Source organism: Leptonychotes weddellii, chromosome 3 (genome assembly GCF_054177405.1).
Source record: "Leptonychotes weddellii isolate Sample4059 chromosome 3, ASM5417740v2, whole genome shotgun sequence".
In the NCBI taxonomy this organism is placed as follows: Eukaryota; Metazoa; Chordata; class Mammalia; order Carnivora; family Phocidae; genus Leptonychotes; species Leptonychotes weddellii.
In genome coordinates this window covers 113,844,431-113,871,195 of record NC_138371.1, presented here as the reverse complement: position 1 = coordinate 113,871,195, position 26,765 = coordinate 113,844,431, and the positions used below count along the sequence as shown (strand labels likewise).

At 36.2% G+C, this 26,765-nt stretch overlaps 1 protein-coding gene across 1 annotated transcript; it reads right to left on the bottom strand.

Annotated features, from left to right (window-relative positions):
- Positions 1-7,606: 7,606 nt before the first annotated feature.
- RFC3 (replication factor C subunit 3) lies at positions 7,607-26,184 on the bottom strand. The gene is made up of 9 exons (XM_006728964.3): positions 25,986-26,184; positions 23,143-23,280; positions 19,797-19,864; positions 18,001-18,098; positions 14,885-15,066; positions 13,545-13,681; positions 13,357-13,455; positions 9,574-9,643; positions 7,607-7,908 (listed from the first exon to the last, which is right to left on the bottom strand). The coding sequence occupies exons 1-9, from the start codon at positions 26,070-26,072 to the stop codon at positions 7,717-7,719; spliced, it is 1,071 nt and encodes a 356-aa protein (XP_006729027.1). The 5' UTR covers positions 26,073-26,184; the 3' UTR covers positions 7,607-7,716.
- Between the last annotated feature and the right edge of the window lie 581 nt (positions 26,185-26,765).

Below are 26,765 nucleotides of genomic sequence, written 5' to 3'. Positions count from 1 at the left end.
AAAACAGACACATAGATCAATGGAACCGAATAGAGAGCCCAGAAATAATCCCATGTGTATATGGTCAATTAATTTATGACAAAGGAGCCAAGACTATACAATGGAGAAAGGACAGTCTCTTCAATAAATGGTGTTGTGAAAACTGGACAGCCACATGCAAAAATAATGAAATTCAACCTCTATCTTATACCACAAACAAAAATTAACTCAAAATGGATTAAAGATTTGAATTTAAGACCAGAAACCATAAATTAACTCCTAGAAAAAAATACAGGTAGTAACCTCCTTGACACAGATCTTGAGTTTGACACCAAAAGCAAAAGCAACAAAAGCAAGTAAGTGGATCTACATCAAACTAAAAAGCTTCTGCACAGCCATGGAAATCAATACAATGAAAAGGCAACCTACTGAATGGGAGAAAATATTTGCAGACCATATATCTGATAATATCCATATCCAAAATATATACCCAAATACCTAAAAATAAAGAACTCATACAACTCAAGAGCAAAAGTGAAAACAATCCAAATAAAAAATAAGATCTGAATAGACATTTTTCTAAAGCAGACAGACAGATAGCTAATAGGTACACGAAAAGATGCTCAACATCATTACTCATCAGGAAAATGCCAACCAAACCAAATGAGCTATCACCTCACACCTGTGAGAATGGCTATTATCAAAAAGACAAGAAATAACAGTTTTGGTGAGGATACAGAGAAAGGAAACCCTTGCGCACTATCGGTGGGAATGTAAATTGGTACAGCCACCATGGAAAACAGTATGGAGATTGCTCAAAAAATTAAAAGAACTACCATATGATCCAGCAATCTCACTTGGGATATTGAAGAGATATATGCACTCCCATGTTCATTGTGGCATTATTCAGAATAGCCAAGACATGGAAGTAACCTAAGTGTCCCTCAACAGATGAATGGATAAAGATGTGATGTGATGTGATTCAATGGAATTATTATTCAGACATGAGAAAGAAGGAAATACTGCCATTGTGACAATATGGCTGGGCCTTGGGGGCATTATGCTAGTGAAAAAGACAAAGACACATATTGTATGACATCACTTGTATGGAATTTTAAAAGGCCAAACTCATATAAACAGATGGTAAAATTATAGTTATCAGGGGCTAAGACGTGGGGAAATGAGAAGATATTGGTCAAAGAGTATAAACTTTAGGTTTTAAAATGGTAAGTTCTGGGGATCTAATGTGCAGTATAGTGATTATAATTAATAATACTGTATCATATATTTGAAAGTTGCTGAGATCTTATGTTCTCACCATAAAAATGAAATGTAATTTCATAATGTGACAGAGGGGTTAGCTAAAGCTCTGGTGATAATCATTTGGCAATTATGTTTATCATATCAACACACTGTACAAATTACAACTGACACAATGTTGTATCTCAATTACCTGAGGAAAAAAGTACATAAATCACAGAGTTTTAAAGAACTGTGTAAGATTCACACACAGAAATCAGGGCTTTCAGTTAAAATTCTTAATTCAAGACTTTCACTACATAAAAGAGTAACTGATCCTAGACTTGCCCTCCCATTGTAAACAACAAGAAAACTAGACAAAATATATATAGCAACTCTATAATGGATACTGGACAGCAGGCAGTGCAAGACTGTGATGCATAAGAAAAAAGAAACCAATGACATAAACTCTAAAATCACCCCTGAGTTTTGCCTAGAGGCATTTTCCTGCAGGTAGGAAGGGCAAATCCAGGCAGACAACTGTAGTAACAATGAGCTGGAGAAAAGAGCAGAATTCAGAGGATGAGGCGGCCGAATACACACAGCAGAGATCTGGAAAGAGTTATACAGAAAAAGCATACAAAAATCTGCATAAGGATTTCCTTGCATCCTTGGCTGATTACTAAGCCACATATGCATTGGGTGTGACTCCACAAAGCCAGACCAAAAGAAAAAAAAACAAACAAAAAAAACTACTGGGAAAAGATCTGTTGGAAACTATAAGCTGAAAAATTACCGGAGCTCACGCAGGGCTGGAAGACATTTGATTTCTGGTGATCCAGGATACAGATAACTCAGTGATTGCCAGGGCATTTAGTAGACCACCACAAAAATCATACCTCAGTTGTAAAGCTCAACTAGGGATAAAAACTACTCTAAAAAAGGTGAAAAACAAGCAGCAAAAGGGATCAAGCTGCTAATCAAATAACTGTTGCTAAAACAAAGTTCAAAACTGTTTAGGGGAGCCTGGGTGGCTTAATCGGTTGAGTGTCAGGCTCTTGGTTTTGGCTCAGGTTATGATCTCAGGGTCATGAGATCAAGTCCCACATACAATGAAAAGGCAACCTACTGAATGGGAGAAAATATCTACAGACCATATATGGTCAGGTCATGATCTCAGGGTCATGAGATCGAGTCCCACATACGATGGAAAGGCAACCTACTGAATGGGAGAAAATATTTGCAGACCATATATCTGATAATATCCAATATCCAGTATCTGCATGGGATTCTCTCTCTCTCTCCCTCCACCCCACCCCCCATGCTCGCTTATGTGCTCTAATAAATAAATAAAATAAAAACTCTTTAGGGATGCCTGGGTGGTTCAGTTAAGTGTCTGCCTTCAACTCAGGTCATGATCCCAGGGTCCTGGGATGGAGCCCCACGTGGGGCTCTCTACTGAGCAGGGAGTTTGCTTCTCCCTCTGCCCCACCCCCCATTAGCGCTCTCTCTCTCCCTCAAATAAAATCATAAAAAAAAACTCTTTAAAGACAACTGAATTCAGATACTCAAAATGTAACATTACAATATAATATTCAAAATAGCCAGCATCCAGTAAAAATTCATGCACATACAAAAAGGCAGGATACCTGACCTGTGATCAGGAAAAATTGTCAACAGAAACAGATCTAGAAATGACTGATACGATGGAATTATCAAAGACTTCAAAAGGGTTATTAATATATTTAAGAATTTTTTTAAAAATCATGAACAGAATGAGAAATGTAAAATATAAAAAAGAACCAAATGAAACTTAACTTCCAAAGTGGAGAAATTCATTATTTAAAATGACAATTTCACCGCATGGTCTTAAAAGCATGTGCAAAAGATTAGTGAACTCGAAGGCAACAGAATCTATTCAAACTGAAGGACAGTGAGAAAAGGCCTGGAAAAAAAGAGATTCTATAGGACGCTATCAGGAAGTCAGAGATATAAAACTAGAGTCTCAGAGGATAGGGAAGAAAAATATTTGAAGAAAACAGCTAAATTTTTCTAAACTTGATAAAATACATAAACCCACAACTCAAAGGATCACAACAAGTATGAAGCAATATAAATAGGAAAATACTAAGAAAAATAGTGTCAAGACACAACTTAAAGATTTTATGAATTTATTAGAGAGAGAGCAAGTGGGGGAAGAGCAGAGGGAGAGACAAGCAGACTCTGCGCTGAGCACTGAGCCCCATACAGGGCTCAATCTCACGACCCTGAGATCATGACCTGAGCCAAAATCGAGTCAGATGCTTGACTGACTGGCCCACCCAGGCGCCCCTGACACATCTTAATCAACTTCTTAGCAGAAATAATTGAAGGTAGTAGAATGAAATATTTAAAGTGCTGTGGAAAAAAAAATAAAAGTAAAATCAACCAAGAATTCTATAAATGAAAAGATATATTCCAGATAAACAAAACTGAGAATTCATTGCTAGCAGACCTTAACTAAAAGAAATATGTCTACCATGCAAACACTCAGCAAAAGAAAGCTGGAGAGGCTATCTTAATAGCCAAGCTGTCCATCGACAGATGAATGGATAAAGATGTGGTACACACACACACACACACACACACACACACGAATATCATGCAGCCATCAAAAGGAATGAAATCTTGCCATTTGCAACGACATGGATGGAACTGGAGGGTATTATGCTGAGCGAAATAAGTCAATCAGAGAAAGACATGTGTCAAATGACCTCACTGATATGAGGAATTCTTAATCTCAGGAAACAAACTGAGGGTTGCTGGAGTGGTGGGGGGTGGGTGAGGTGATAGACATTGGGGAGGGTATGTGCTATGGTGAGCACTGTGAATTGTGTAAGAATGTTGAATCACAGACCTGTACCTCTAAAACAAGTAATACATTATATGTTAAAAAAATATATTAGATAAAGTAGATTTAGCACAAGAAGTATTATCAGAAATAAAGAGGCACATTTCATAATGACAAAGGTGTCAATTCATCAGCAAGACATAATAATCTTTAATATGTTTGCACCTAATAATGACTTTCAAAATGCATGGTAAAACCCAAAAGAACTGAATTAGACAAATCCATAATTATGGCTGGAGATTTCAATATTCCTTTCAGTAAATGATAGAAAATTAACAAGAATAAAGATGACCTGAAAACGTATCTGGAAAAAACTTATTTGGAAATTAACACATTTCCAAGTAATAATTCACTCAAAGAAAAAAAGCACAGGTGAAATTAAAAAATAATTTGAACTAATGGAAATGAAAACACAAATATCAAAGTTTGTAGAGGAAGCTACATCAGTATGCAGGGTGAAATTTTTAATTTTAAATGATATTAAAAAATTGGTCTAAAATCAATGATCTAAATTTCCATATTAAGATTCTGGAAAAATAAGAGCAAACTAAATCAAAAGTAGGAGGATGGGATTAATAAAGATAAAAAGGTAATCAATAAAATATAACTGTACAGAAAATCAATGAAACCAATTTTATAGGAACAACCAGAATTCTCATATTTTGTTCGTAGGAATGTAAAATGGTACAACCTCATTGGGAAGCTTGTTTGGCAACTTTTGTGTTTTTTTGGTTTTATTATGTTCAGTTGGCCACTGTATAGTACATGATTAGTTTTGTAGTGTTTAGTGATTCATTAGTTAAGTATAACACCCAGTGCTCATCACAGCACGTGCCCTCCTCAGTACCCATCACCCCGTTACCCCCTCCCCCCACCCTCCTCCCCTCTGAAACCCCAGATTGTTTCTTGGGGTCCACAGTCATCTCCCTCTCTGATTTCTCCCCCTTTGGATTTCCTTCCCTTCCCCTATGGTCCTCCGTGTTATTGCTTATGTTCCACATATGAGTGAAACCATACGATAATTGTCTTTCTCTGCTTGACCTACTTCACTTAACATAATCCCCTCCAGTTCCATGCATGTGGATGCAAATGGTGGGTATTCATCCTTTCTGATGGCTGAGTAATATTCCATTGTGTATATGTACCACATCTTTATCCACTCATCTGTTGAAGGGCATCTCGGCTCCATCCAGTTTGGCTATTATGGACATTGCTGCTAGAACATTGGGGTGCACGTGCCTTTTTTTCACTACGTCTGTATCTTTGGGGCAAATACCTAGTAGTGCAATTGCTGGGCTGTCAGGTAGCTCTATTCTTAACATCTTGAAGAACTTCCATACTGTTTTCCAGAGTGGCTGTACCAGCTTGCATTCCCACCAGTTTGGCAACTTCTTAGAAGTTAAACTTACACCTATCCTATGTCCAGTCATTCTATTCCTACATATTTAGTTAAGTCCAGAAAAAGACTTATACAACAATATTCAGAGCAAATTTGTTTATAATAATCAAAACCTGGACACCCAAAGGTCCATAAATAAGTAAACAGGTTTAAAACATATACGAACTGGTCAATAAAAATTAAAATTAGTGAAACATTAAGTTTCAAAAATATAGAATCTCAATTATATTTCTGAGACAATGAAGCCTGACAAAAGGACGATACACTATTTGACTCTACATTCTTGAACAGGCAAAACTAACTTATAATGACAGCAAACAGATCAGCGGTCACTTGGGACAGGGTAGGGGTGGACTGACCATAAAGGAATGTGTAAGAAACTTTTTAGGGTGATGAAATCTGTATCCTGATTGGGATGGTGGCTGCTCTGAATATGTTTGCTAAAAATCAGACTTTAAATGGGCATGTTTTATTATATAAAATTATATGTCATTTCTCTAAATCTCAGCCTCTTTATTTTTATAGAACAATACCTCCTAACGATGTAAGTTTATAGTAATACATAGAAAGTTCCCAGTGCAATGCCTAACATATGTAAGCATTGCATTCTCCATTAATTCTCCACCTGAATATTTCCTGTTTATAAGGAGCTCTCAAGCTTGCCATACAATTATGATAGCCACGGTTAGAAAGTTGTTCCTTACCTCTAACTGTCTCTCTTTAATCTATGCCCATTGATCCTAAGTATACATTCTCTAGAGCAGTGGTTCTCAAACTTAAGCATACATCAGAATTCCCTGAAGAAGTGGTACAACACAAAGACTGCTGAGGCCCATTCCCATAGTTGCTGATTCAGTAGATGTGGAATGAAAATTGAGAGTTTGTGTTTCTTAGTTCCCAAGTGATGCTGGTGCTGGTCCAGGGATTCTACTCTGAGAAGCACTGCTCTAGAGATAGGCATATTATAAGACCACTCATGCTTCCAAGTGCATTATTCTAAACATTAAAAGACAGTCACCATATTTTTACTTTTCTTTTTTCCAAATTAAAACTTTCTCAGCTCTCCCAAATCTCACTTTGCCCCTGGCATATAAACCCCTCAATGACTGGGACTGCCAACTGGGGCTAACTAGTACCACCAAAACAAACACAAAAGGCAATCATCATCTCTCTTGACCTTAACAGTTTCCCATAAGCCTAAAACTGTATTAGGCTTTTTGTATGTGTGCAGCTGTGTCTGTCAATTAAACACTTCCTGTTTATTACTAACTGCTGGAAGAACATGTCTCCCTGTTACCCTTACAGAGGTAATTTAACTTATTTAAACTTAAAATCTTTTATTTCACCTTGTTGGTTTAGCTTTTTTTGGAGTCATGCTTATGTTGCCCCAAATTAAAGAAAACTGTTTGGAGCCTGTAATACAAATCTGTCAAGCAAACTCTTTGTTCCATGAACCAAATTTCTAATGAAAATATGTTCCAAAGGATAGATTAATGACATAAAAATATACTTGTTCAAAGAGTAATTTCTATACTAATATACCTTTGCTGTGAACCACATGACACATGTTCTTCAGGAACCTCAAGCATATAATGAAAACATGCATACTTCTTAGTAGCCAACCTAATACCAAATCTGAATCACTGAAATAAAAGTTGGATTTCTGTAGTTTCAACAGAAATGGTTCCAACAATTTTCTTCATACTCATGCTATGACATTTCAAAATTAATCCTTGTATTTCCTGCAAAAATACAGTTCTTGATTGAGGGAAAATATGATTAAAGGTAATGACCTGCCAAGAGAAGAGTTATGTGCCCATGGCCAAAAATGGTCCCTTGGAGGGTAGAAAATAATCTCTGCTTTTGTATGTGGTAAATTTCCTCCAACAGATGAGAGAATGAATGGAAAATGAGAGGACCAGCATTGCATACTTGGATAGCAAATTTGAAAGTACATTAAAATCATGTTTTTGGACTCTAAAGTTTCTAAGTTGTGTCTTTTCAATGTACTTCTTTAGTATAAAGGAGCAATTATTTAACTTAGAGTATAATAATAATCCACAGGGGAATTATTACAAAAAAAAAAACCACAAATAAGACATGATTAAGTAAAGTTAGTTTATTTTACCTGCAGCTCTTCCAATATAAACTGAATGTAAATGCTGATACTGAGAAATATTAGGAAGAATTAAGGATAGACGTCAAGATGTCAAAACATCATGCCTTCCAATCCATCCTCCATGAACTTCTTATAAAGTGCCATAAATTTGGCCACAAATGCTTCCAAATGATAAATGGCTTTGCTACCGAGCTGTAGACGATGTTCATAGTAAGCGGCCATCTGGGCCACTTCCCCTTTCAGTTGTCCATCACAATTATGTAAAAGTTCTGAGAGAAGGCCCTGAAAAAAGATAACTCGTAATTAAAAAGTAATCACTAAAAAGAAAAAAAGGCTGAATAAGCTTTCCGAAATCTTTAATTCTTTTATATGGAATGGCAGTCTTCATCCAAAAAAGCAAAAAATTGTATACCCTTTCTATAATGTAAAAATGTGGTAGTTATCATATTCCAAATGCCAACTTGAGGGTGCAGAGATATAAGTACAAAGATGCTTACTGCAGCATTATTAGTTATAATAATAATCTGTAGACAATCTGAAGTTCCACCAACAGGGTCATATTGAAAACCTATGCTATAGTCCTACAATGAAATTCCATTCATCCACTAGGATAAAATAAATCCATACTGTCACAAAACCTCATTCACGCTACACTGTTGAATAAAAAAAACACAATGCAAAACACAGTGAAGTTTTGTGAGACTACACATACATAGCCATACATATGGGCTTATTTCTATGTGACTAGAATACAGGTCTGTTGAAAGTGCTTACTCACCCTTGTGGAAATGGAAGGGTGGACCTTCACTTTTTTTTTTTTTTTTTAAAGATTTTATTTATTTATTTGACAGCGAGAGAGGGAACACAAGCAGGGGGAGTGGGAGAGGGAGAAGCAGGCTTCCTGCCGAGCAGGGAGCCCGATGCGGGGCTCGATCCCAGGACTCTGGGATCCTGACCTGAGCCGAAGGCAGACGCTTAACGACTGGGCCACCCAGACGCCCCCACTTTTTTCTTTTAAATTTAGTATAATATGAATTGTTTCATGTAAGTATTGCCATGTAATTTTAACAAATACAAACAAAAACCCTGCATTTCCTAACATCCAAGTCAATCAACACAGCTGGCTAGGTGGCTAGAAGACCAAACCTAAAGCTATGTCTCACAATATCCTATATAGTAGAGACTCACCAACTTCTTTAATGTCATTCCCCATGTGCACTAAACATCACTGTCTGAAATACAGCTGACTCTTAAACATGGGTTTGAACTGCGATTTTTTTTCGATAAGTACAGTACTATAAATGTATTTTCCTTATGATTTCCTTAATACGTTTTTTCTTCCCCTAGCTTATTTTAACAATACAGTGTATAATATATATACACATAATGTGTTAATCAACTGTTTATGTTATCAGTAAGGCCTCTGGTCAACAGTAGACTATTAGCAGTTAAATTTGGGGGTAGTTAAAAGTTCTATGCAGATTTCAACTATGCAGGGGGTCAGGGACTTAATCCCCCCACAAGGGTCACCTGTACTTGTTCCCATCTATTTACATAGTTCTCTTCTTTTAATCCTCCAAGTCTCAGTTTAAACATGACTTCCTCATAGAAGCTGTCACTGACCTGCCACAGCCCAACTTCCATTACTATCATTTCGCCTTGTTACTTCCTTTTAGCACTTACAATATCCTGAACCCTTTTGCTTCTTGTCTCCCATTTCACCCCACTAAAATATAAATTGTCTGAAAGCAGGCCCTCCCCAGTCTTCTTCAACACTCCCCTAATGGTGTCTGACACACGGAGAGGCTCAATAAATATCTGTTGAATTAATGAGTTGGATAGAAAGAAATGACAATGTGTCTCAGTACTGCAAAAGCCCTGTGATCATATACCCAAAGTCCAAATTTTATGGTTCAATAAATGGCTCAAGATCTGAAATCAGATTACCTTCATTATTATTTCAGGAGGAATACAATGAGTTAGAAGTTCATAAAGTCTTCCACGAACTTCAAGGAGCCTACATAAAACAAGATAATTAATATTTTATAATGAAAATAAGACATTTTTTCAAGTTCCTACTATGCTGTTTTACTTTATGAGTTAAACAATCCAATACAGACATTTTCTTAAATGGCTTATCATACTTAAGATACACATTTAAGCTTTTCCTAATTTCAGTTCATTTTTCTAAAAATGTTCAGAACTCTTTTAAAGTCAGACATTTATATTCAGACATCTAGAAAATGGTCATGAAAAGATTAAACAATCATTAATTATACAAGTAAGAGAGAATATAAGCATGATATGTAATATATGGTATTATCTCAACTGCTAAGTAAAAAGGCGGTGTGGCAAAGAAACAAAGCTGTCCTGTCACAGAAAGGGCAGTGCAAGAGGTCACAGATTAAGCACAGAATCAGGCTACCTAAGTGAATATGAACATTCCAACCTCTGAGCTCTTAATTCTAGGCCCTTCTTATAACAGTTTCAGGAGAGAAAAGGGTAAGGAGGGAAATATACATATGACATTTTAAAACAGAAAGAAAAAAGTGACAAGTAAAATTGTAAATACACATAAAACAATTATCTTTATCTCCCTATATATACTTAGTATCCTAAAGGGAAAACACTGTTCTGAATCTTTACTAAAATAGTATCACAGATGTTCCGTATTTCAGATCAGAGAAGTGATTCATCAAAGACTTCTTAAAAGTGGAAGTTCAGATCCTTTTCCAGGGACCCTAAGAGTAGGAAGCTGTGCCACAATAAAAGTAAATAAAGTGAAAAAAGGAACTAGCATATTTTAAGCCCCTGCTATGTGCAAGACACAGTAACAACTTAGTCCTCACACTAGCTTTGAGTGGAGGCATTATCTCCATTGTTTTAGATGAAAAAACTAAGAATCAGATAAAGTAACCTCACAAAATTGACTATAGTGGAACCATGATTTAAGAACAGATCTGCCTTACTCCCAAATCCATACCCTTCCAATGTCTGTCAAAGCATTTATTTAACCCCTTCCTCTGTAAGATGCTCACTACAGTATGCTATTTAGACCTCACAATACCACTCTTTTACTGAAAAGAACTTAAGTTCAGAGAGGTTAAGGGTCCATTAACACTCATGTAGTTGAGGCAGAATTTTAATTCAAGTCTGACTCCAAAGCCCTTGATCCTTCTTGGCCATGGTAGTAGATCTCAAAAACAAACAAACAAACAGCAACCCTGATTATTAAAAAGTAAGAAACAGACACAAATGACAGATGGTATGAAATTATTTTAATAATTATGCATATAGTTTATTTCTGAAGAGTTAAATCAGTATCTATTTCCCTCTACAAGTGTGGTATAACTACGCTGTGTTCATTTCATGTATGTTACATGCATCTCAGCTTAGTCTGAGTTCATTTCTAGTGTGACTTAGCTTCTTAAAAATGGACGTATTCTACATTTCCTATGTTTGTGTCATTATTTCTTGGGGATTGCAAGTGATAAAGAGTGCAAATTCTTCTGTCAGAGAAACATGGTATTATAGAACTCTCTCTGATTCTTAATTAACTGAATATCTGTGAATAAGCAACAATCTCCCAAAACAGCAGTTTTCTTATCTACAAAATAAAGATGATATAATAGTGTTCTTCATAGGGCTGTTCTATAACTTAAATGAGATATCACAGTATTAAGAACCAACATCCTAATTGTTCACTAAATATTAGCTGCTATTCAAATTAGAAAATTATGACTCCTCTAAAACAAATCAGACAAGAATCAAGACTAAGGGGTCAAAAATAATAAACAGTCATTTGGTAATTTGTGAGCCAACAATCAGAATGACACCAGCCCTCCCAGTATTTTCGGTCAACCTGGAAGCTTTTGGGAATTGAAATTTCTTTTTATGTAACACAATGGAATCAATTCCCACAACTGTTAGTCTACACAGGAAATAACAGCACCTCTTCTTAAACAACTTTGAGAGCCTCCCAAACTTATGTGGAAAATTGGAAGAAGAGGTAGCAGCAGCTAGAATTAAGCAAAGCAATAATCAACTAAAGTCTTAAAAACACAACTAGCAATTGTCAAATATTACAACATCTTGTACCAAGCTCTCTTAAAATTAGGAAAGTTCTACAACTACTACCACCAAGTTTTCTTCTTTAAAAATCAAAAAACAAGAAAGTCATCTTCAATGTGGAAATATTTTACAAAAGTAAAAGGTCCTAAGGGCACGTTCTGCATGGAGCACTGGGTGTTATGCACAAACAATGAATCGTGGAACACTTCATCTAGAACTAATGATGTAATGTATGAGGATTAACATAAGAATAAAAAAATAATAATAAAAAAAATAAAAAAAAAAAGTAAAAGGTCCTAAAATAGGCTTTGTTTGAATTTTATCTCCTTAAAGCTGAGATTACTTCACAGCTTAACATTTTACAAAATGGAATGTACACTTTTTCCTAAAGTTAAGGTTTCTTTTCTGAAGAGATTACTTATAATATTTGGCACTTTTTAAAAACTATTAAATTCTTCAACTAAAATAATTGAATTATAGGAATTCAAAGCAAACCCTGAGGAAATACTAAGTACCCATTATGTGTGATTATCCACCTCCACTAATCTACATAGGAGCCAAAGAGTTCATGTTATAATCCTTTTGAAGCATCTTTATAAAAATTAGAATTCATCAGATATATCCCCCAAGAGGAGAAACATGGTATATTTTTCTCATGATTATTTTCATATGAACCAAGAAGCTTAAGCTTCAGTGGTTGAACTCAGTCCAGTCTGTCTCCTAAAGCGATCAACTACCTTCTCTTAACTCCAAAGAGGGTTTCTCAGTTCTGACAGGCAGTGAGTAAGAGTAGGAGACTGCACATCAATGAGCCTTAAAAATCTCCGGGCTTCCCAAAGGTAGTGGACCTTAAGACTGTCACTCTTGATTTACAGAAGAGGAGATTGCCCTTCTCAATCAAAGCTATCATAAATCAAACAATCAATGGTTGAAGTATTTTCAGTATGGCCCACTACTGATAATAGACCCACAGAAGTAAATGTAAACAACTGTTCAGCAAATGTGACACAAAACACTTCCTAAATACTGGTGCTGTATACACAGTATTATTCTTAACAGAGCTTATCATCATGCATGAACACAAAGTTTTCTAGTTCTCAAACCATTATCACACAATCTTGCTCTTCACAACCAAGGCCCAAGTATTCCTAGCAGGGTAATAACAACAGCATTTTCATTACATAAATGAAAAAGTTCAAACTCTAAAATGAAGTTACCTGAAGAATCTTAGCTAAAAATCCATAGAAGTCTGATTCATAAGCTGGTGTCTTTCTAGGATGTGATGCATCAATTACAAAGTTATATATTGTTCTTTTCAATATTAGAAAACTAAGCACATTATGTTACATACTAATATTAAGTCATCTGAGATTCTGGATGGAAAACTAAAACTTCCAAGATTTGTTTTAATTTATGTATAAATTCCATATTTACCTGTCAATAGCTTAATAAAAGCCATGATACTACCTACCAGCTATTCTGAAGCATTAAATTTATAAAATTAAATCATACCTTTTCTTTGAAAGTTTAGTGTTCAGATACAAGATTTACTGTAATTCTAAATGGCATATTGGTAGTATAAAACAGCTAATCCAAAACTCAGATCATCTGTACTATTTCCATGATGAAACTTTTATGGTCATCTTTGATACTATTTACCTTTGTGGAGTCTGCTGACTGACAATAGCATTGGCAGTCTCCCTGAGATACACCTCCCAATCTGTTTCAGGGATTTCTTGATCTGCAGTAAAAGGATATCTACATGATAAAAAGAGTACACAATAAATTAAATGGAAGTGAGCTTGTGTCCCAGAATGTTTCCTGAAGTAGCAGCCCCTTTCACTCACTGTTGCACTCTGCAGGCTTCACACATAAGTAGGGCTTTTCGGAGATTCCTGCCCGACTTCTCTGCAAGTCGATGAGCCAGTTGTGAAGGAAGATTCAGACCTTCCTTCTTGCACACAGTAGATAACACATGACAAATCTACAAACAAAACGTTATTAACAAAATTGGGCAATCTGTCAAACAGCACATGGACGCAATTCTGCTGATAACATCTTTATAGACCCTTGTTATTTATTTTTGTCACTCCCTACCCTAACTCACATGTTCCTTTAAGTAGAAAGCCAGGGGTCTCGTCTAGCTCTAAGGAAGGGGCAGCAACTGGCTCTGCAACCAGAGAAAAACCTGGTTTAAATTCCAAGCCTGCCAGCCACCTTGAGGGACCTGAGGAAGACACACAGCGCCTCAGGTCTTTTACAAGGACACCACTCACAGGGCTGCCAAGTAGAGCTGCAAAGGCTGAATTCTACATGACTCAGGGTCATTATCTGCACGCATGAAGATGCCAACGGTGCCCATAGGAGTGGTGTAACCTGGTAGCCCTGCCTTTTTAACTTTATTAAATTTTAACTATATCACACTATTTTTAACTATATCAAAATGTTTATAAGTGAAACCTTTAATAAAAGTACTTTACCACTTTGCAACACAAGGTCACAGTCACCTATTATCCCTACTTTGCACAAAATCACCCAAAATCTATTAATAGCAGGAAAGCTGCTTATTGTGAGAAATTTGCATTTTTATTTATAAGTATTAAGAACGATAAAGGAAAAAAAAATGTATTAAGTTGTTTCAGACTAATTTTGGTCCCCTAACTAGGAACTAGGTATTCTCACATTAATCTCCTTGCAAAATCTATATCCTCCACCCTCAAGTCATTTCCAAAGCCGATTAAATCAGCTTGAGGTAGAAGACACTAAGTAACTAGCCCTTGCCTAGTTTAGTAAAATTCATAATACCTACTTGCTTAAGGTAAAAAATGACTTAAAAAGAACTTCCTAAATACTGATGGCATATACACAATATTATTCTTAACAGAGCTTACCATCACATTTTCTATATAATGGTATCTGGCATTTACTACTATATATATATAATACTACTACTATACTACTACTATAGTATATAGTATATATACGACTATATGTACTACTATATATGTATATATATACAATATATATATATAGGCTTACATTTCTACTAACAGTTAGCATCCAGGTCATAGATGTTCCTGAATTACTAATACACTTCACTATGTTTTTACAAAATGAACATGACAGGGATATACACATAGTACTCACAGAATCTGAAATAATTTCTGAAAAGTTTCACTTGACTTACATCTTCAATGCTGGGAGCAGGCACACGAACTGCCAGGCACCTACTACGAATAGGTGGTATCACTTTAGATGTAGAATTGCAACATAAGATGAGTCTGCAAGTGGACATATACTTTTCCATGGTTCTACGCAAGGCATGTTGAGCGTCTTTGGTGAGTTTGTCAACCTCTGTCAATAATACCACTAGTCAAGGAGAAACAAAACAAACTTTAACTTGAGTATCTATCTCTTTCTCTTCCTCATTATTTAGAGTGAAATCCTAAGTAAGTTTGATATACTACTCTTTGCTTTGGCAAGGACATATAAAAGTCAAAGGTAGGTGAGAATAATTTATTTTTATTTAAAAAAATCCCAATCAAACAAACCTAAGAAACACTATGCTAAATGAAGTTAAAGAGGTTACTTTTTTGTAGAATTCACTGCAGCATTTATTATATTTATATGAACTAAAAATTACCAAGACAGGGAGATACTGTGCTGCATTTCCCCAAAATATTTTATCACAGGAGCACCTTTCTTATCATTTCTTACCAATCTTACCATTCCTAGAAATATAATTTGGAAAATACTAATGAAAGAGACATAGTCAATAAGGAATAAATACATCTGGTCATGTACACAGTAAGATTCCACCTGGTCACAATAAAGGATTGGCTTTAAGGTGTTTTAGGAACAATAGGTAAGAACTGAATCCCACTATTGTATTTCTCTTTTTCTTTTTTTTTAAGGATTTTATTTATTTATTTGAGAGAGAGAGAGAATACACACAAACAGGGGGAGGGGCAGACTCCCCACTGAGTGGGGAGCCCAATGCAGGGCTCGATCCCAGGACCCCGGGATCATGACCTGAGCCGAAGGCAGACACTTAAGCAACTGAGCCACCCAGGCTCCCCTGTATTTTTCATCATACTATAAGTTATTTCTAGAAGATCGTAGTGGTAGCAGTGTAGATCTGAATCTCCTGCATAAAAACAGAGATTCCAAGACCAAAGACTCATCGATAACATTTATATCAAAACAAAGTGACAGGTTTTACCATATTACCCCGAATATGAGCAAGTGAGAACAAGGAACTACGTGTGGGAGGAAGTAGAGGGGGTGTACTAGGTTTTTACAGCCTTGAGTATAGAACCCCAAATCGCCCACAACAGCACACTGTGAAGTATAATGGGCCAATCTGAGAACAATACCTACGGGGTTCAATTTATGGGTTAGAGCAAAGGAACCTGGATGCAACAAGGTTTGACAGAGCAGTAAACTGAAAACAACAAAATGAAGCTCCCTTCCAAGACAATCCTTCACAATGAGGAGAAATTCTGGAGATAGAAATCCAAATGGAACAGAACAGGGAAAATAGAAATAAAGAGACTGATCCCAAAATCTAACAAAGACAGCACTTAACAAAGTACTACAAACCAACTAATATAAAAATAAGTCCTTGGTAGGCAGAAAACAGCAGCATATTTAAAAAATTAACACATCATGACCAAGTGAGCTTTATTCTAGAAATAAAAAGCAGTTTCACTAGAAGACCCAATATAATCTACGATACCAATACAGCTAAGAAGAGAAATCATAAAACCTCATTCATGGATGCAGAAGCAGCATTTGAAAAAATTCAACACACATTTATGTTAGAAACACTCAAAATATGAATTGATGCTTACCTTCTTATTACGATTAAATAGATACACCTCAGGCCAAAAATCCAGCAACTAAATAACTAAATGGGGAAACTCTAAGGCCCCCCTCCAAGTCATGACAAGGACATCCACTATCTTTAGTACTATTAAACACTGTATTGGAGGTGTTGGCAAACATAATTAGGTTAGAGAAAGTGTTCAAAGCCATATAAATTGGAAAGAAGGGGAAAAATCTTCTCTACTCACAGATGATACAAATATATATATATATATGAAAATTCAAAAGAAACAATGGAAAGGCTATTACTCAGAAGAGAAGAATGTAATAACATAGTAAGATATAAAATTAAGACACAAACGTCAATAGCTGTCACATATGTACACAAAGGTTAGAAAATATAAGAAAAGACTCCTTTTATAGTGGCAAAAAATAGATAAGGAGCGCCTGGGTGGCTCAGTCAGTTAAGTGGCCAACTCTTGATTTCGGCTCAGGTCATGATCTCAGTGTGGTGGGACTGAGCCCTGAGAACAGGCTCCACACTGAGGCTCCATGCTCAGCGGGGAGTCTGCTTGGAGATTCTCTCCCTCTGCCCCTCCCCACAATCACTTTTTCTCTCTCTCAAATAAAGGAATTAAAAAAAAAAAAAAGATATGTAAACTTATTCTGAAATACAGTGAACTAAGGAGAAAAGATAAGAAATAGGCTGAAATATGCACAGGCAATTCACAAAACAGTAAAAAAGACAATGAACAAAAGAAAAACTTATCACACTAACTAAAAAAAAACAATTTTCTCCACTCAAACTGACAAAGATTAAAAATAATTAACCGCAAAAAAAATAATAAAAAAATAAATAATAAATAATTAACCGCAGTGGTGATAAATGTCTGGGAATAAAGGGCACTCCCAAATACTTCTGGTGGTAGGATAAGACTACCTTTCAGATGAAGAATTTGACAAAATATATCAAAAGTATTAAATGCTGGCATATTTATCATCACAAAATCTTCTATGAGAATGTACACATATATATGCATATAAATAATACTGGAAGGTAATGACAAAGTAATTGTCTCTGGAAAGCAAAATTATAGCTGATTTTCTTCCAAATATTTGATAATGAACACATAACTTTAGTCCCAGGAACAGTTATTTTTAAATGTTATTTCTTGTTTTAAATAAAGTGTTTTTCATTATTCATCTACTTCTAAAATAACAAACAGGTAGCTCAAATAGTCCTCTTTCCACCAAAATTCAACTCCATTAGGCTATACACTTTCATGAGCACAGAGATCATGCCTCTCTTATTTACTTCTATATCCAAAAATAAGGGAGCATAATGTTTGGCATAGAACAGGATGTTAATAAATATTGGCTAAATAGATAGAATTTATGTTTCCCACTACATTTTCTCTTATACTCACTGTGTACAATTTCAGTGTCTGCCTTAAAAGAAATCTGTTTATCACATACCTTTAAAATCTCTTTGAGAGTTTGTTTCAAGTTGCTGTGATTGTGCCACTGTTTTCAACATCTCCTGAATTACTACCCGGTCACTATTTCCAGCATCACTATACAAAACAAAAATAATGGTAAATATAGATGTAACTATTTAGAAAATATTATGCCCTTATTCTTAATCTGTTATTGTAAGAAAAACACTGAAGATCTTATTTAAATTTTAATCAAAATTATTCACACCTAATTACATTCACAAAACTTTCAAAGTGAAATACTCTAGGGGTCATTAAATACAACAATATTCTAATATTCATTTGCAGTTTGACAAGTATCACTGAAAACAACAGACATGTTCTTATATTAAATTTACTGTAACTTAAAAAGAGCAATACTAATCCTTAAGTTTCTTAATTATCTGTAGTTACTCAAAATGTAAAAATAACCCTTGAAACAAATTTAATCTCCATTCTTCTTCTCCATCCCCCAAATAGTAAAGGTCTGAAAGAGAACAAGCCTAGACAGGTCTGTTCCCAACACTAGCATGGAGCTGATTCAGGGTCTTAGCAAGTGGATGGGACAAGCAAATGGAATTTAAGATAGTCAGAACTCTGTAAGCTGTTGACTTATTATAAGCATTATCTGTCATTTATACTCACATTATCGCTTTGGCACTTAAGTCATGCAACTCACAAACCAACGTAAGTCACCTAGTTAATTTAGGCTGCCAATTTCAAACACCTGAAAAAAAATCAGCTCAGTCTCTGACTATTCTTGCTACAGAGGAACTCACAATGAGAAACAGGGCAAAGCAATCAGCTTTAGTTTATTTTCCCAAACAGCCATCACATCTTTCTCAATTCACTATTAGATCAATACACCTAGAGTCTCTCTTTTATGATCATTTCCTCGTCAAGAATCCCAAAACATTTCCCTTCTGTCTATGGAATTAACACTTTCTTCTAATTTTCTGATAAGACCCTTTCCCACCAATCTTAGTTCTCTTAATTTTCTTGGACATACCTGGGGAAAATAGTAACACCTGTTAGGGATGTTTTGAGGACTAAATATAATCCATGTAAAGCTCCTCACACAGTGCCTACTACTGAATACACAGTAGCTTATAACTATATTCTTCCTGATCCATTCAGTCTTGAAATGGATGTTCACCCTCATCTCTGTTCCACTGCCGAAAAAGGTTGCCTTTGCCTGAAGATGTCCTTGATTCTGTACTCCTTAAAGAACATTATCAGGCCCCAGACAACCCTGAAGCTTTACCCAACTTTGTTCCCAATACAATCACTTCTACACTATTAAGCAGTACTGCATGAGTTTTCAATGTGCCTCCCAACAGGATTCTAATCTTATTTAATCATGATAAATAATACAGACATTGGTTGTTAGACTATTATAACATACTCTAATCAAGAAACTGAAACAAAGGAGTGGCAAAAAAAAAGATCTAATAACCCTAATTCACATTCTGAAATAGTCACTCCAGACATTACAAACTTTTTAGACAAACTTTGCTCATCAGTTCCGAATTAGTCAATATAACAAAAATTTAATGACATGAAATGTACTCTGTATAAAACATTGAGCTCTGTAGAGCAAGAAAATTTAATTATTTGACTCAAGGGTCAAAGAGAAAAGGGGAAGTAGAAAGGTTCTAGGCTCCCTATTTCACACTGAGCAGCATTACTTTTATCTGTGTATATATTGTGCTTCCTCCCATACATGATTCTATTTCAAGAATGGGTTCTACTCTTTAAAAAAAAAAAAAAGTCTTAATTTCTATATAGTAGCCTTACCTTGGATTAACTTCAAGGTGATAATTGCTTGCAATAGTGCTAATTTCAATTTTCTTTTTAGATGGAGTCTATGGACAAAGAAAATAGATGTTTTTAAAGTTTATTTATCGGCCATTTCTCCTCTTTTCTGTATTTGTTTTTTAAAAATAAACAATTCATGAGATGAACCATGAGAGACGATGGACTCTGAAAAACAAACTGAGGGTTCTAGAGGGGAGGGGGTTGGGAGGATGGGTTAGCCTGGTGATGGGTATTAAAGAGGGCACGTTCTGCATGGAGCACTGGGTGTTGTGCACAAACAATTAATCATGGAACACTACATCTAAAACTAATGATGTAATGTATGGTGATTAACATAACAATAAAAAAATTTAAAAAAAACACAAAAAATAAAAATAAACAATTTATGCTTTATAAAAAAAACTTCAGATAACCACCATTAATATTTTAACTTCATTAATCCCATTCTTTTCTCTATGTGCAAATAAACATGTTTCTATATAACCTGAGTCACATCACACATCCTGTTTTTATTATGATTATTTTTTCCCTCTACCTCCAGAATTCTACAAACCATTCCATTATGAGATCATCACTGTAAATGGTCTGCATATGTCCGTTCACAGACTTTACCGTAACACACATATGTGTGTGTGTGTATATATATGTAAATATACTTTTACATATTTTATATATTTTTATATATTTCTATAAAGTGTCAGTGTTTCTTGTAAAAAAAAAAAAAAGGAGTTATAAAAAAAGAGGCAATCATATCTATTTCTGTTTTACTTTTCCTAGTTAACAACACATCTAGGCAATTACCCTCCGATACTGATATAGGGCAGTTGCATATCAACCTGTAACTTGGATGTCCCCAAGCAGTTATACCGGTGGGCGTTTTGTTTCCTGCTTTTTGACATCTCACACAATCCCACAATTAACATCCTTCTACACATGTCTAACACACTGACTTCATTTCTATGTAACAGATTCCCAATAAAGGATTTGCTGGATTGAAGGGGATATGTTTTCTCAAGTTTTGTGTGTATGTGTGTGTATATGTATAACCAGCCTGTTTTCAAAAAAAAAAAAAAAAAGATCTAACACATCAGTTTTCCACTGGTAACAAATACTCTTCCCCAACATTCCCCTTCTGCAGGTTTTATATAATGTCCTCAATTTCTGCCAACTTCATAACAGACTGATGGCTTCTCTTCAACTATCACAAACGTCAAACATCTTTACATATGTTTATTGGTTGCTTATATTTCTTTCTTGAGACTCTTTCATTCAGTTTTCTACCAGGTTGTCTTTCCATTATCAATCTGTAAAATCTTTTCTCTAACATGTTCCTTTCAAATATTTTTTAACAACCTTCTATTTTTCTACTGATTTTACATAATCTTCTGTCACACAAACTTGTAAATTTCATATATATACAAGCACATATTTCTTTTTTTCTATCACTTCCATGTTTTTATTAAGAGTATTAAAAAAAAAATAGGTATTCCTGACCACAGGCTGTTCATTTAATCTAAGGAATTTAGTATTTCATTTTAATATTTAAGGCTTTAATTCAGATGGAATTCATCTTTATAAATCATGAATCAGAGGGATTCAACTTTATTTTCTTCAGGTTAGATAACTAGTTATGCTGGCACATCTTGCTGACTCATGCTTTTAATACTGATTTGAAATAGCTACCATATTTTGGGGCTCTCTAATAAGTTCCACTGATTGAATTCTCTATTCCCAAGCCAAAACAATATTGTTTTGATTACAATAGCCCTACAGTAGGATTTAATATCTCATAACACAAGTCCCACTTCACAAATCTTTTTCGTAATTACTTTAGTCTCAGAAATGTATTCTTCCATATGTACTTTAAGATCATTTCGTACAACTAAAATAACATGTTGGATTTTAACTGTAATTTCATTGAAATTTATACTGTAACTTGAGTAGAACAGGTATTTTAAAGTATTAAGCCTCTGAGAACTTGCTGCATCTTTCCATTTGATCAACTCTTGTTTTTTGTCCTTTTATAAAATAGTTTTCTTTCCACAAATCTCACACTTTTCTTGTTAAATTTGTTCCTGCATACTTTTTAAGAATTCCCATCAGGGTGTACCACCAGCACCTCAAACTCAATGTGTCTAAATACAAGCTCATCAACATTAGCCTAAAATCCATTTGTCTTCAGGGCACGTGGGTGTCTCAGTCCTTAAGCGTCTGCCTTCGGCTCAGGTCATGATTCCAGGGTCCTGGGATTTAGGCCTGCATTGGGCTCCCTGCTTGGCAGGAAGCCTGCTTCTCTCTCTCCCACTCCCCGTGCCTGTGTTCCCGCTCTCGCTGTCTCTCTCTCTCTCAAATAAAATCTTTAAAAAAAAAAATCCATTTGTAAAGATTCCATTAATAGCACTACTTACCATCCAGTCACTCAGTATACAATTTTTCAGTGCCTAATATGTACAAGATGCTATACCAGGGCCTATGAAGGATATAAAAATGAATAGGACATGTTCCCTACATAACTTCAAAACAAACACAATCTTGTCAAAAAAAAAAAAAGGTATGAAAAACTATAATCAAGACCAAACAAAGTAAGTACTCTAAGAAGTATAAACTATGGATGGTAGAAGGAAAAATTAATTCTAAAGGGATTGAGGGGCACAACAAGAGGACGTATTTCAGCTAAATCTTAAACACTGTCTATAAGGAGAGTATGAAAATGCACTGCATGGTATGAGGCTGGAAAGCTCAGCCAAGGGCAAGATCATGGGAATTCTCTGAACATCCCAGAACTTCATGCCTCCTTTTCTTTTTTTTTTTTTTTTAAAGATTTATTTATTTGAGAGAGAGAATGAGAGAGAGCATGAGAGGGAAGAGGGTCAGAGGGAGAAGCAGACTCCCCGCTGAGCAGGGACATGCCTCCTTTTCTAATCAGTCAGCTACCCAGTCTCTACCAAGTTGCCTGATTCCATATTCAAAATTTTTCTCAAAATCATTCCCTTCCCAAACCCACTATTGCTCTCAGAACAATGAATTCTAGAGACTTGAGTTCCCGTTCCAGCTGAGGTAGTGATTCACTAGATAATCTAAAAGGAATCCCACCACGTACATTTTACTCAAAATCTCCTGTTACTCATATTTTCTAACATAACTGACTTTGATCTGGCTTTAATAGTTAAGTCTATACATCAGTAGCTCTCAATCCTGTGTACCTGGGTTATCTGTGAAATTCTTAAACACACATTGGGCAACAATGGCTGGGGCCACAGGAATATATATAAGGACTGAAAATCCCTGCTATAAATATTTGGAGGTCTCAAAGTAAAATGCTTACTGTGATGGTCTGATGTTCAATTCTTAATTTTTCCACTCCAACACCATAAAGTTCACGTAAAATACACATAATTCTTGTCTTTTTTCCAGCACCTGACGGTCCATACATTAAGAGATGAGGAAAATCACCACACTGCACCTGGAAAAAAAAGAGGCATTTTCCCTGGTCAAATGACTACTCTAGGTAGAATTAAACTACTTTTTAGGTATCAAATATTTTGTCTCCATCTCTGAGGTGGAGATATTTAAAAATATATATGTATGAGTATATATATACAGAGATTTTTAAAATTAACTGAAATGTTGATTATTCCCCTGGCATTATTTTATATAATTATATACCAAGCACAGTACATGCAGGATACAACACCATGTGCTAGAAAGCAAAAACTTCCAAACCAAGTCTGTTAAAATCTCCTAGAGAACTTTTTAAAATAAAAGACTAATTAATTACTGGACTCCATCCATGAGATTATGATTCAACAACTCTGAGATTGATGCCTGTCTTAGTTTGGGCTTCTATAGTCCTTCTGATAAGAACTGAGTGTATTTGGTTTATTTGAGAGGTAAAGGAAAATTTTGTAGGGGAATAGGGAAGCAAAGCAAGGTCAGGGAGGTGGCCAATGAGTGCATTATCTGCTTAAATATCACTGGGCATCTGGGGTTTAATTCTGCTGGGGATACTCTTGAAGCCAGTGTGAAAAAAACACGACAGCGTTAACCCATCCAAGAGAGGGCGAAGCTGGAGCATGATATGCTATTTCTCATCAGTCCTTTGATGAAGCTTGCTTGGGAAAGTGGTTGGAATTAAGGGAGGGCATTAATTCCCAGGCATCAAGTCTGCTTAGGGGTGTCCGCAAAAGAAAGCCTTCAGGAAGCACGGATCCAGGAAGCTGGAAGTCAGTCTGTGTGCACTTACAAGTTAAGAGCAATGGGATGGAGTAGAGCACTGACAGTACTGCAAAAGACTACAAGACTGTGTGCACTAAAAAAGCTTCCCAGGTGACTCTCATGATCAGTCAGGTTTGGGAATGAGTGCTATGAAGGGTATAAAAATGATGAAAACACAAACCATAACTTCAAGGCCATAAAATCTTGTGGAGCAAAAGCTTCTAGGTAAGCATTATAGGAAAAATGAAATAAGTACCTTAACAGAAGTCATTATTGCAATAAATTTTAATACTTTGTAAACTGATCTCTGGCACTGAAAAAAAAGTTTCAAGAAAAGGAACTATTTACCCCACACAGTGCATGGAAAATAGCAAGTGCTTCACAAATACTTGTTGCCTCTGCTTTTTAAACTCGATCTAGCCAAAATAAAGGGTATGCTTTAAAGACTTCATAGTTTCATTAAGTTGTAGATTCAACAGTAAAATGGGTGAACATTTTTTAAAAGCAATCTATTACACACAAGACCAGGATATTGAATTTTTGTCCAAAATATTTACTCCAAATTCTGTACAACAAAAAGATGGCCATAGAATATAAAATGTATCCTATAGCTAAGAAAATCAAGTGAAAGCTATTCTGAGAAAACACAATTTGTCTACACATGAAGTATATAGCTGTAATAGATTTATTTTATTTTATTTATTTTTTTAAGATTTTATTTATTTATTTGAGAGAGAGAGAATGAGAGACAGAGAGCATGAGAGGGAGGAAGGTCAGAGGGAGAAGCAGACTCCCTGCCGAGCAGGGAGCCCGATGCGGGACTCGATCCCGGGACTCCAGGATCATGACCTGAGCCGAAGGCAGTCGCTTAACCCACTGAACCACCCAGGCGCCCCAGTAATAGATTTATTTTAAATTAGATGGAATACCATCAAAAAAAGAAAAAAGCCCTCAATCTCACAACATTATCAATTTTTCTAATGATTTTCATATAAGGATGGAGGGGTTTTTTTTTTATTATTTCTCATTTTTAAAAAATACTTAACAGATAGTACCTGTAACTCTGAAAGAAGGTGGTTATTGAAACTGAGCTGAGCAAAACACTTCCATTAGCATACAGTACTATTAGATTCTTAAAAGGACTGGATAAATAGCTTCCACAGACACTAGATTTTTCTCAAGACCCTTCTTCCCTCTACATTTCCTGAAAGATTCAGTTTGCTTTTCAGAAAACATTGCCATTAGACACATTACCAACTACAACACGAAAATACACAACAGGCTGGAGAAAAGGAAAAAAAAAAATCTTCCACGAGGAATTAAACTCAAGGACGACCTAATACAACCTATTTTAGAATTAGAAAAGACCTCCAAAAATAATAAATACCTTCCTTTTTGTAAATAAGGGCAATGACACCAAAAAATTTTAAATAAACCTGTTAGAAAGTAAAGTCAGATGATGTCAGTGCTCTACTCAAAACCTTCCAATGGCTCCCTATCTCACCCTGTAAGGATTTACTGGATCTGCACCTCCCCCGCCCCGCCACACACCCCCGCCCCATTTCCTACTACTCACCCCCCTGGCCTACTATTATCCAGCTACAGTGGCGTTCTTGCGGTTCCTAGAACAGGCCGGGCACACTCCTGCCTCAAGGAATTTGCACTTGCTGTTCTCTTTACCTGTTCCACTCTTCCCTCATATTTCTCCTGGAGAATTTCCCACTTAAGGTCTTGGCTCAGAGGACAGTTCTCAGGGAGGCCTTCCATGTTTACAAGCACTACCTCGCCCTCCACACTCTTTCCCCCTTCCCTGTTTCATTTTTCACCACAGCACTCATCACCTCCTGCAGAGGATGGACGATGCACCACTCCCTAGCGGAGCGAAACTCCCGAGCTGAGGCCTACCTCCGCGCCCCCGCCCCGCCCCCCCTCCGCTCCGTCCCGCAGACTCACCAGGTTGCGCAGCTGGGCCGCTTGCTCCTTGTGATAGTCCAGCCGTCCCAAGGAGCACGGCCGGTATTTGTCCACCCAGAGGCTCATTCCAGCTCGAATTCCCGGGGTCAGACGCTTGAAAGTCCCGCGCGCGAGCACTCTCCCCGTCCGGACGCTGAGACGCGTTCTCCCGCGAATTCCAAATCTCGTGACGTCACTACCGGCCCGGTGGCGTACGCGACTTAAGATCTAAAGACTACGGAAGCTGGGTGGGGACAGGATTAGCCACAGTGTTGGTGCCCCTCCCCCCCCCCGCCCCAGTCATTGATGTTCATTGTTTATGTAATCATTTTTGTTGTTCTCACCCTCCATGATAGTCCAGAGATTACTAAACAAAATTGGAAATGTGGCTCTGATACTCCGGCTTCAAATGCAGGTACCTCAAAGAAGCCATGTTCCTCAATTAATTTCGTTCGCTCATTCATTCATTCACTCATTCGTTCTGCAGAAACCTGCAAAATATCTACAGTGTTGAGCTCTGTTCTTGGCACTAGAATATATACGACTTGGGGCATTTCTCACTGGGCAGGCTCTCTATAAAGTTTTTAAAAATAAATTGCTAAAAATAAAATCTAATCTTCACTATCTTTCCTTACTTCCATTCTTCAAGGGTCTTACTGGGTTGAAAGCAAAGGAATCAAAAGGTCATGAAAAACTACAGAACTGTGGCCTGTAGGAGAGACAATATGAGGTTAGTATGCTATCTTAAGTCCAGAATGCTTGAACACCCTTCTGATTAAA

Bases quoted from the DNA above. Each gene is read 5' to 3' on its own strand.
- RFC3 (XM_006728964.3), bottom strand. From the start codon at position 26,072: ATGAGCCTCTGGGTGGACAAATACCGGCCGTGCTCCTTGGGACGGCTG. The intron at 18,099-19,796 runs GTAAGGCTACTA...TGTTTTGTATAG, and splicing joins CACCTTGAAGTTAATCCAAG to TGATGCTGGAAATAGTGACC. The intron at 13,682-14,884 runs GTAAGTCAAGTG...TTTTGTTTGTAG, and splicing joins CTGCTCCCAGCATTGAAGAT to ATTTGTCATGTGTTATCTAC.